Here is a 12,229-nt window from a genome sequence, read left to right as displayed (position 1 = left end):
TGTGAAGGCTATACATGTGTCCCTATCTTAACATGGATGAGTTGCATATGCTTACCGCTGTTACCGCCTCCTCTCAATGGGGATCTATGGTTTTACGCCGCTTTCAGCAATATTCCAGTAATATCCCGGCGGGGGACACCAGATATAGGCTTCACACATTCTACCCACGTGGGGAATCGAACCCGGGACCTTGACGTGACGAGCGAACGCTTTAACCACTAGGCTTGTGTCTTTGAGCACGAACAGTTTTAATCAACTGCTAGACATCCTGTCCCCGAGTCATACATATGAATATTTTCATCAACCCCTCTCCCCCCTCCTCCCCTTAATGGGCTTCAACGCCGAAAATAACTGCCCAGGATCCAGGGTGGACTAGCACACTGCCGTTTGTGACACCGGGGTAAGACGTGCAGGTAGGTGAACAAATATGCGAATGTGTGATTGAGTGAGTGAATGAGTGAGTATGATTTCATGCCGCTTTTAGCAATATTCTAGCAATATCACGGTGACCAGAAATTGGCTTCACGCATTGTACCCATGTGGGGAATCAAACCCGGGTCTTCAGCGTGACGAGCGAACGCTTTAATCACTAGGCCCTCCACCGCCCCAGTTAAATATAGGTGTAAACGTAAACCCGGGGTGGTTCCACACGGTATTTTGTCAGCGTAATCCTACAAAACCAGTACATCAACAATAGCCGCTTTTAAAGCTGGTTATTTAACCTTTTAAAACTGTAGACAAGAATACCAAATAACGTCCTGCTTGTTCGGTTTATGGAAACATAACGGTAAATTGTAAACCAAAAGTCACTGTGTTCTTGAATCTCATTGGTTAAAAACATGATCAAATGGTATTCGATTCCACGAAATTCGCTGCGTATTAATACATACAAACATCGCTCACACCATTGTATTGTTACGTCATCAGCTGTGATGACGTCATTCAAATCATTTTGTGACGTAAAGTCCGAATGACGTCACAAATGAGCAGTTCGAGATGCTATCATAGTTAGCCGAAGCGGCCGGCTGATGACATTTCACTGCTGTACCTGTACTCGATGCCAATGAGTGCAGACACAAAAACGTGTGTGGACCTTTTGGTTTACTTTTGTGTTTACAATGTCGATAAACATCATGTGTTGGCCAATTTCCGGGTGTTATTTTCCGTCGATTCAAAATAAATTCCCGTGCTTCAAATACTCAACGCCGTCGGTTCCAAATGAATTCCCGTGCTTCAAATACTCAATAACACCCGGAAATTAGCCAACACAAGATGTTTATCTCCTAAATCAATTGCTTGGTTATCCAAACAAACGCCACCGAATATATTCCTCAACGAATCCGGGCCGGTGGGGTAGCCTAAAGGTTAAAGCGTCCGCTCGCGGGTTCGATTCCCCACATGGGTACAATGTGTGAAGCCCGTTTCTCGTGTGCCCCGCCGTGATATGGCTGGAATATTGCTAAAAGCGACGGATAACCATACTCACTCACTCACTCACTCAGTCCTCTACGAATCCATTTTTGACATTAACCCTAGAGGCTTAAAATATTTTTGGGGAAAATCTTTGATGTGAAATCTTTAATGTTCATCATTTGTTGACGAAATTTTTTCAATGTTCATCGTTCTAGCCATTACACAACAGCATCCTACAGGTTTCAAACTGGATGCGAAGAGCTGATTTCATTTTCTTTGAAATCACGATCACAAGGGGTGGAGACCACCCTTAAGTACTATGTTCCGTTCAATCGTCTGTTCAATAGTGTTGGTGTGACGCTCGGAAGGAACTAAAATGGCGTGGTCCTATCATTATTGCCTTCTTCTGTCCGTGTTAGTGGTTTCTCTCTGCTGTAAACCAGGTGGGTGTTTGTTATTGGTGTCAAAATAATAATTAGGGATAGATATGACATATATTGGCATGTACTAGCATAACTTTAGAACAACCGTTATATCTGGGAATCAATAACCAAATACCGGAAATGGTACATTGGACTTTAATTGGAAGTGATGATCATACACGGTAAATGTTATGCTTCCTGAGACTGTGGCTAAGTAAGATGCCTTTATTTGCTGCCAATAGGACAGACAGACAGACAAAATAGTTTATTTTTGTGTCACGTGAATGTACATGTCAAAAAAGTGGCAACGGTAAAAAAGACATAGAAAAATACAGACACCAGGCCAGATGGCCAATGAGACACACTAGACAATATGTGCATAAAATGTATAAAATATAAGATTAAAACATTAAGGAGTATCACACATATGAAAGACCTAAGGAAAAAGAAAGAAACTTTATAGGGATGATAGCTTACGCCGATACATACGGCTAACTAAAGCGGCCAGTGGATTAACAATAATTTCTGTTTGTAAGAGGAGTGTAGCTTGTTCAGTGTTTATTAACTGAGCAAAATTTGGGTACAAGGGCTGGGACGGGTCCACATTTTCTACCCGTGTACCCTACCCCCTAATACCCTACCCTACCCGGATACCCGTTATGTTAATTCCTGACATTAAATTTGCAAGAAATGGCAATATATTCTAATATTTCGAGTTTTTCAAAATCTTAACCATGCATTATGTTCAAAAGAAGTGACTGTAAATTAAGTCTAAATCATCAAAGACAATACAACCTTTTAATCATGAAAGAACAATTGTTACATTGTTTAATCTATTAGTCACATGATCATTACGGGTCCGGGTATTGAGGCGGGTACCCGGGTACAACTCATTACCCACCCGTCCCGGGTATCCGGGTTACCCGTCCCAGCCCTAGCTGCTAATTCACCCACAATGTTATACATTCGTACATGTATTTTCTCATCTACCTACAAGTTGCTAGTCCACAACGAAGTTCGTTTACACTGCTGGACGCCGTTCCACTAACCGATCTTAGCCCTATGCCAATCGTAAACCCCTAAAATCCCAATCTTAGCGTGACGTTACGATCGGCATACCGTTCCACTAACCAATCCTACCTAAGTCAATCGTAAAGTTAAGATTCAAAGTCTAAGTTGCTCATGACCAACTTAGGATAGTTAAAACCAATCGTAGAGAAACCAAAATGGTGGCTTTCCTATTCTATGTGAAAAATAAGAGCAATTTCACCGTGAGCGTCCCCTAAAATCCCCCATGAAATGAATTTGTATATTTCTGTGATGTAAACAAACACTGCACTGAAGCCCTACAAATGTCAGGCCAGTCTGACCACTGTCGTCATGGGAACACAACCAAGCGAGTCGGTGTAACACATTTGTACAACAATATTGCAACGTCATGGTTAAGAATAGGGACGGGTCATGAAGTGAACAATCTTCTGAAACAAAAAGATACAAATATGTTTGATTTCACGTGCGCTTATTTGGTGGGGGATTCTAAAGGCAGGCCGCGTGTTATTCAAGACCACTGACAGATTCTAGATACGTTATAGAGGATGCCTCGTCACGCCTTTGTTTATTCTGATTGACAAAGTTCAGGCACATATTAAAAGCTCTGACACAATTGACATTTTTAAAGTCCAGACTTAAAACCTGTTCTCATTATATTACTTATAATCTCGGCTGTAAATACTCTCGTGTAAATTATCTGTACATAGCGCTTTGAGCATGCCCAAGGATGTGGAACAGGCGCACTATAAATATGCATTTATTATTATTATATTATGCCTGATACCCAGCGTTCACACGCACTTGCACCTGAAACCAAGGTGCTCACTACCCTAATATTTTGCTCTAGGTTTTTTCTCCACGTTTACACTTGGTTGGAAAAATACCCATGAAGGCCCGGGTTAGAATATTGAACTTCAATAACCCATGCTTGTCGTAAGAGGCCACTAACGGGATCAGGTGGTCAGGCTCGCTGACTTGGTTGACACATGTCATCGGTTCCCAACTTCGCAGATCGATGCTCATGCTGTTGATCACTGGATTGTCTGGTCCAGACTCGATTATTTATAGCTAAGATACATAGCGTTCACTAACATAAACGCTCATGTTAGTGAACGCTATGCATCTTATCTAGATTATTTACAGACCGCCGCCATATAGTTGGACTATTGCTGAGTGCGGCGTAAATCTAAACTCACTCACTCACTCAGTTGGTTCATAAACTACTTCCATCATTTGCTAGACTATGCAAAGAGAGATAACTCGTGCCTCGCATTCCTCTATCTCTCGCACGAAAGAGTCTCGATCTAAGCTTGGATCGGATCGTAAGATCGGGACCGGCTACGATCGGCCTAAGATCGGGTAGTGGAACGGGTGTAACTTTTAGCTAAGACGATTGTAAAATTAGCGTAACTTGCTAAGATTGATCTTAGATAAGATCGGTTAGTGGAACGGCACCCTGGTCCTCAGTCTACAGTCTACAACCAAGTCCATCACAATCCCATTCCTACACAGATCAGTTACTGCCACACATAAAGATTGTTGAAATGATGTGCGACAACTGTAAACGCTCATAATACCCCTGTCCGAATAGGGCCCGTTCTACAAAGTGTGCTTTGTGCAACGAAGATCGCACAAAAAAAGTGGGAGCTTCGATCACCTCAGCACTCGCTTTGTGGGCCTATTAGGCTAGTGCGTTATGCCACCCTCCACGACTGCTGTACTGTCAGTGGGGCGGTGGGGTAGCCTAGTGGTTAAAGCGTTGGTTCGTCACGCCGAAGACCCGGGTTCGAATCCCCACATGGGTAGAATGTGTAAAGCCCATTTCTGGTGTCCCCGCCGTGATGTTGCTGGAATATTGCTAAAAGCGGCGTAAACCAAACTCACTCACTCACTCAGTCAGTGTACTGTCAGTTGCACTGTATCATGCTTACACCATGCAATGTGTGAGTGAGTATGTTGCTATGCTGCTTTTAGCAATATTCCACTAATAAGACTTCGGGGGACATCAGAAATGGGCTTCACATATGTTACTCGTGTTGGGAATCAAACCCGGGTTTTCAGTGTGACGAGCGAACGCTTTAAACACTAGGTTACCCAACCGCCCCGTCTAGTATTTAAAAACAAGGCCACAAAACACAACATCCCAAAACGAAAGCGACAGCAATAAACAAAGAAAATGAGAAGAAGAACGAAAAGAAAAGAAAGCAGAAACTATTTTCTATACATGAAAACGACCACCCGATCATATTTTACATGCAAAATAATTTCAGGATTTCACTCCCAAATACACAGGTACGAGTCTTGTCTTCATATTCTAGACTTTTAAAACAAACTGATAACAGATAATCTTCATTTTATTGCCTTGTCCCGAACATTTGAACACAGATGTAAAGGTTATTCATAAGTCATTGAATGAATATAGTCTGACGCCGCTTTCAGCAATAATCCAGCAATACAAAGACTCTAGAAATGGCCGTCCCTGATTGTACCATTTCCAACGATAGGCTAGAGTCAGTGAGTCTAGTTTTACGCCTCTTTTAGCAATATTCCAGCAATATCACGGCGGGGGACACCAGAAATGGGCTTCACATATTGTAACCATGTGGGGAATCGAACCCGGATCTTCTGCGTGACGAGCGAACGCTTTTACCCCTAGGCTACCACACCACCCCAACGTTAGGCTAGAACGCTTTATCATTCTTACATTTGTAAACATTTACTGACCACACAGTGTGATGATTTGATGACCTACTACGTGTTTTGTTTCCGTGAGTGTTCAGTGTCCAGCAACTGGAGTCAGTGGTTACAGTGGTCAGCAGAGCCGTGCTCCGTCACGTGCGGAACGGGCGAGAAGGTCATGACCAGGTCAAGATTCTGTCAGAACGCCGAAAATAACTGCCCAGGACCCAGGGTGGACAAGCACACGGCCGTTTGTAACGCCGGGGTAACATGTGCAGGTAGGTAAACAAATGAGTGAGTGAGTGAGTGAGTAGTGAGTATGACTTCATGCCGCTTTTAACAATATTCCAGCAATATCATGGCAGGGGACACCAGAGATTTGCTTCACACATTTTACCGGGTACCCATGTGGGGAATCGAACCCGTGACGAGCGAAGTCTTTAAATGTGAATGCGAACGAAAACAAAACGTTTGATAAGGGTAAAGGCATTCTAAAAGTCACCTTCCGTGATTAAAATTGAACAAAAAGTTTGTAAAATCGCAATAAAACACAAAAATCGTACTCGTATTTCCGCCTATTACGGAACCACCCAACAGTTAATGAGCAGAGGGGGTATCACGTTACATGGCGTCATATGTGCCAGTTGCTGATGGCTTCCTCTTTGATTTTACCTCACAACTTAACAGTGTCCATGGATTCTGAAGCAGTAAAAGATGTTCCTGATGTCATTTCTGAAATGGATGTTAGACCGTATCAATACGATCCGATTTTACATCTTTCAAGACAATCTTCCAGTGAAGACGAGAAGAAGAATAGCGAAACGGAGGCACCGCTTGCTGTCAAAATACTATTTGTCAGCAAAATGTGATACAGTTCCAACCAGCAAGCCCACCCCTATAGATCATTAATAACGTATCAAATCTCCATCCAAGATCCCAGCCTGGTCGAGCAGAGATATTATACGCGACGCAGATGAGTTATTCCCCGAAAACTGGTGAATTATAAAATACTAGTCAGGACAATGTATGTTTTCCTAGTTTTTGGTTATGGAAATAGTTATGGTACTCGGTCATAGCCTTAGAATGGCATCTTGTCAGCCAATGAGAATACAGAACAACTTTCACGGAACACACTACTGACAAACAGCGAGTCTGATGCCGACGTGCGTAATTGGACAAAATTGAAAAAAATGAAAGCAACAAGTACTTCATGATTTGCCATTGTATTCGGCAATGTTTTGGGTAGACTGCAGCATTTACGGCTCCAAACCGAAAAGAACGTTAAAGCGAACATTTTCAAGCTCATGTGAACTCTCTTACTGATTAAATATGTGCCGAAAATGCATAGTTGTAGTTTTTGTCAACTTTGATATTATGTTCTTCATATAAAAGTTATTAGGAAATAATATTTCTGATAAATGTTCCATTAGAAAAACTCATAACTATGTATATATTTTTATATGAAGAACATAGCATCAAAGTTGACAAAAACTAGGCATTTATGGCACATATTTAATCATTTTAAATAAATTGGGGCATTTTGACGACTTTAATGGCCGAAGCTCGGATAACAGAAACTGTTTTCGCGATTTAAAACATTAAAAAGCATATTTTTGAAATAACACTTTGGGGTACATGTTTCTGATGACTTTATCTTTCACCTAGCAAATTATTGCAATTGTCTAGTATTCTCCTTTAACCACTAGGCTACCCCACCGCCCCAGCGATTGTCATATTCGGTTGTGGATTCATTTAATCTTACAATCGACAGCTCTGTTGTTTATGCACATGTATTTATGGGCAGCGTAGGTCGCCGTTATTTACTCCTGTAGCAGCAGGGACATGGGTACCGCTATTTGCAATTCTGCGTGACGCTCCCATGCCAAGACAGAAATCTATGTTTAATGGCTCAAATCCCGGTTTACCCCGATCATGTGTCAAAGTCTATAAGCACCATGACCATGTACCTGGTTTACAGGTTGAGGTAAACGTCCAAGATCTCATCACTTTGGGATGTCCTCACACATTAAGCTGACATTTGGCTGAAATGGATACCCGGTGGGATAGATCATATGACTATAACCTTCCAGCGCCTAACAGGCACCTTGGGTTATATGGGGTAATAATGAACTGTGACTTGTATGCGCTTAGAGCATGTCAATTAGTGATGTGGATGAGGCGCTATAAAAGTACTCTTATTATCATTATTATTGCCTCTGGGGTGAAACAACAAACACCCCACACACACACCCCCATCCCCCACCCCCCCCCCATCTTTACTCACTTCAACTCTTAGTATAGCCTCAAAATTGACACCAACATATGTGTGCTCCTCTACTTCAGAGTTAAGTTGCTACGAGTGTAATATCTTTGCCAATGGCAAACTCGTCCCCTGCACTGAAGCCAGAGTGGAAACAGGCTGCCGAGCGTGTATGAAGTCCTTCACATTGATTCGTGTGCACGACAGAATAGGAGAAACGAACGGTATGAAATGAACACACCTCGTTATTCCGGATCCTGATAATACAGATACTAATGATTATGGACTCTTACAGCTGAAAACAAACAACTTTTGCGACAAGATGTGTTTCTGAAAAATATCTTTAGACTAATAGTCTTAATTTAAAATGATAACTGGCTTTTCAATATATAACTGTTTGACTAGCATTTTGTGCAACACGTGGCCTACAAAGCAGTACTCTGTTAAAAATCTTGAAAAATACGTTGCAAGATCAATATAATAGCTGATCTGTGAATACTAACATTTATACAAAATCCAAGACCATCATTTTCCGGGCATATGATTTCATATGATAATATTAAATGAGACTTATTTTAAATGTAACAATATAATCTATGACTGATACAATTGATAAGATTACATAAAATGCCTGTATCACGAGAATCAATAATGATTTATATTTATGTGACATGGGGTTCAATGATGGTTATTGCATCTCGTTTATGTTTCAGATATGTCTGTGGAGTCACGACTCTGTCTGCGGGACAGTCACTACAAGAAAGTGTCCGAGGAGGGATGTGAATACAAGAAGGCCAACGGTGGATTCAGCGCTCTGTGTTTTTGTATGTCGGACAAATGTAACAGTGGTATGCGGCAAGGTTCATCTCTCGGCCTTATTGTTTTAATTGGAGTTTCATGGACGTTTCTCTATCGTCATTAGCTGGCAAGCAACTTTGTTCCTGGCCGTCTACGGACTCGGTGATTCATAAATAATTCATGCATGTTGCATGTTGCCTATTTTAAATGTTGTACCTTATATGCGGCGTGGAATAATTAACATTAAGCTTTGGCGCAAGTAAATAGAAGTAATAATTAAAACCATAATAGTCACTTGTGTGCAATGTTCTGCTCACTGACTTTTCTAGATCTTCAGAAATTTGTACCTAAGTATTATGGCTACACACAGCACAATCAGTGTCATATGCTGACGTTATGTATGCTAGCTAGGTATTTAAAGCAGTAAAATCATCATGATCATCATTATCAACACACACACACACACACACACACACACACGCACAGATTGCCATGTAGACCAGCTTAGCCTAAATGTATATTATAAAAACAAATATATGTTATACCAAAAATAAGTGATTATATTCATCGTGAATCAACATTTTCCTGTGCATATTAAATTAAAATACATAATGTTCGTTTTTGTTGTGGCGCATTTTAGGTACATTATTGCATGTCAGCTAGTGCCTGTCTGTCTGTCTATGAACTGATCGGCTGGTATCAACAGCCTTGTCACCTGGCCAAGCCTATCATCCCCATACATCAGACACGTTTTCACCTGGTCAAGATTATCATCGACAGGCATCAGACAACTAGTCACAACGACATGACATTTGGAAGAGTTAACGCATGGTGCTGATGTAATGCAGACCTATAGCCTTGCACCAAAACAACCAGAACCAAGGATAGGTTGCGTCGTTTTATTAAGGCGCATCGATATCACGTTTGTGGAGGAGCCGATTTGAGGCTTCGAGTACATACACTGTGAGACCTTGCCCTGGTTGAACAAAGCTGTCAACGTTGAGGTTACCTTAACGTACGGGAACAAGTATTTTGCAAGTGAATGGAACTTAAAATAGCTTTTAGCAATGGGGCCCTGGCTTATTTGTGTCTTTTATTGAGTGCGCAACCGAGTTATATTGGTTTCACGCCGCTTTTAGCAATATTCCAGCAATATCACGACCGGGGACACCAGATATAGGCTTCACACATTCTACCCACGTGGGGAATCGAACCCGGGACCTTGACGTGACGAGCGAACGCTTTAACCACTAGGCTTGTGTCTTTGAGCACGAACAGTTTTAATCAACTGCTAGACATCCTGTCCCCGAGTCATATATATGAATATTTTCACATCAACGTGCTCAATATTAATGTCAACTCATAACATATCCTGTCAATCTGTCCGTTATCCTCACGATCTAAATTGAACACCCGCAACAGTTACTGTCAGTAGTGTTGAAGCATGACAGACATAACTTGGGATATCAACGCTTCATCACTTCCATCTTGTATAAAACACGTGGACCACCAGAAACACCAGACCGTGGTACCGTCATCATGAAGTTTGTGTGTGTCTTCATCGCCCTAATTGGTGTTTGCTCCGCCAACTCTATAGGAGGTAAGTCAATGCTTAGTGGTCAGTTATACCTCATGTATCAACATCTGTGTTACCAAAGGTTAAGGTGAGGTGAGGTGAAATTGGGTTTAATGTCGTGCTTGAGAATATTTCGCTCATATGACGACGTGCATGCGTGTGTATGTGTATGTGCGGCTGTTTGTACTAGCCCAGACTTAAGCTGGTTTTATAGTGCTAGCCCACTGAGATACCATGCCGCAGTGAAGCATGAATACCCCACTCAGACACATTATACTGACTCCGAGCCGACCAGTCCTTGTTGTACCCATTAATGCCGAGCGCCAGGCAGGGACCAACAAGTACCATATTTTAACGTCTTTTGGTATGACGCGGTCGGGGATCGAACCCGCGACCTTCCGCTCTCCAGGCGGACGCTCTAACCACTACACCACGGAGGCGGTCCACCAAAGGCTACAACCCTGTGGGTATTGCTTGTTGTAGGATGCTAAAGATGGTTTGCTTGTTGTTTTATTATATAGCGCTATTGCATCACGCCGCAGTCAGCAATATTCCAGCTATATTGCGGCGGTCTGTAAATAAATTAGTCTGGACCAGAAAATCCAGTGATCAACACCATGAACATCGACCTACGCAATTTGGATACGATGACATGTGTCAGCCAAGTCAGCGAGCCTGACCGCCCGATCCCGTTAGTCACCTCTTACGACAAGCATGGGTTACTGAAGACAATTCTAACCTGGATCTTCACGGGTCTAAATGCCATTGAAAAGTGATGTAGCAACTGTTTAGTATCTTGTAAACAGACGCGCTGACTTGTAGTCGAATCTCGTCGAATATGGTGAGTTAGTGAGTGAGTGAATGAGTTAAATATATTGTCACATCGGCAGTATTGCAAACCAATTCTAACCGGGATCGTCATGGGTAAAGATGCTAAAGAGGGTATGCGAGTTAGTATGGTGGCTGATTAGAATGGTGGCTGATTAGGGCCAATAGTGTTATCGCTTTCTCGCCTCCAAATTTTAAGACGAAAAAGCGACGGCCCTAATCAGCCACCATACCCGGCCTGGACCGTGACTGATGCTTACCTGCACTGATATGCCTGGTCACGACTTGTCACTTATGTATTACACGCAATAGCGCAGCTAGGTATCATTTACTGCGGTCGTCTCTATTGGTCGTCTCTGGTCATCTCTATTGCGACAATCGATGCTCATGGTGCCAATCATATGATTGGCTGGTCTAGAGTCTATTATTTGTAGGACCGCCTCCGTGGTGTAGTGTTTAGAGCATCCGCCCGGAGAGCGGAAGGTCGCGGGTTCGATCCTCGACCGCGTCATAACAAAAGATGTTAAAATATGGTACTTGTTGGTCCCTGCCTGGCGCTCGGCATTAATGGGTACAACAAGGACTGGTCGGCTCGGAGTCAGTCTGGGTCTGAGTGGGGTATTCATGTTTAACTGCGACATGGTATCTCAGTGAGCTAGCACTATTTACTATTATGTCGTCATGTAGCTAAAATATCGCTAAATGCGGTGTTTCTGGCCTCATAGACGGACGTATCAGTCACAGAAGTAATGTGACTATGAAGCTTCTTAAACTCACGGTGATGATGATTTGGAGATTTTACGTTTTCCGACATCACGCATATTTCTCACGCGGAACTCGCACATGAGCCTTCAACAACTTATATATACCATTCCAAAAAGTAGGGGATATTGGATTTACAATATTGATAAAATGCAAATGATGAAACTCAGGGGGAAACAGACGATGTAAAGAAATTAAGGGACGATGTGACAATGTATTCCATTCCTTTGGAAATGTTTCATCTGTATGGACATTGGAATTGGAATTGGCTAGTAGAATGCCCGCAAAATGGAATATGCCCCGACTTTTTTTAAACGCTATACTTCCCACACGTCGACATTTTGACCCTGTCCCATTTTTGTTCTTGAAAATAATGGTTGTTGAGTATCAACTAACCCAAACAGTACCAGCTGAATCCCAGCGTAGTCCTTCTTCTGAAGG

The 12,229-nt window shown here is 42.3% G+C and overlaps 1 protein-coding gene and 1 long non-coding RNA gene across 2 annotated transcripts; one reads left to right on the top strand and one right to left on the bottom strand.

Moving 5' to 3' along the window:
* Positions 1-1,783: 1,783 nt before the first annotated feature.
* LOC124288638 lies at positions 1,784-9,145 on the top strand. Its single transcript, XM_046725190.1, has 4 exons — positions 1,784-1,856; positions 5,666-5,842; positions 7,908-8,048; positions 8,538-9,145. Exons 1-4 carry the CDS (start codon positions 1,790-1,792, stop codon positions 8,744-8,746), a joined length of 594 nt encoding a protein of 197 aa, XP_046581146.1. The 5' UTR covers positions 1,784-1,789; the 3' UTR covers positions 8,747-9,145.
* On the bottom strand, positions 5,887-11,990 carry LOC124288639. Its single transcript, XR_006901498.1, has 3 exons — positions 11,883-11,990; positions 6,695-6,700; positions 5,887-5,897 (listed from the first exon to the last, which is right to left on the bottom strand). It is a non-coding gene; the product is annotated as an uncharacterized LOC124288639 (long non-coding RNA).
* Between the last annotated feature and the right edge of the window lie 239 nt (positions 11,991-12,229).

This window comes from Haliotis rubra, unplaced genomic scaffold (genome assembly GCF_003918875.1).
Source record: "Haliotis rubra isolate DU_JTF1 unplaced genomic scaffold, ASM391887v1 Scf421, whole genome shotgun sequence".
In the NCBI taxonomy this organism is placed as follows: Eukaryota; Metazoa; Mollusca; class Gastropoda; order Lepetellida; family Haliotidae; genus Haliotis; species Haliotis rubra.
This window is presented reverse-complemented; position numbering and strand designations above follow the sequence as displayed.

Excerpts from the sequence above, each read along its gene's own strand:
- LOC124288638 (XM_046725190.1), top strand. The coding sequence starts at position 1,790 with ATGGCGTGGTCCTATCATTATTGCCTTCTTCTGTCCGTGTTAGTGGTT. Across the intron at positions 5,843-7,907 it reads CGCCGGGGTAACATGTGCAG|AGTTAAGTTGCTACGAGTGT; the intron begins GTAGGTAAACAA and ends CCTCTACTTCAG. Across the intron at positions 8,049-8,537 it reads CAGAATAGGAGAAACGAACG|ATATGTCTGTGGAGTCACGA; the intron begins GTATGAAATGAA and ends TTTATGTTTCAG.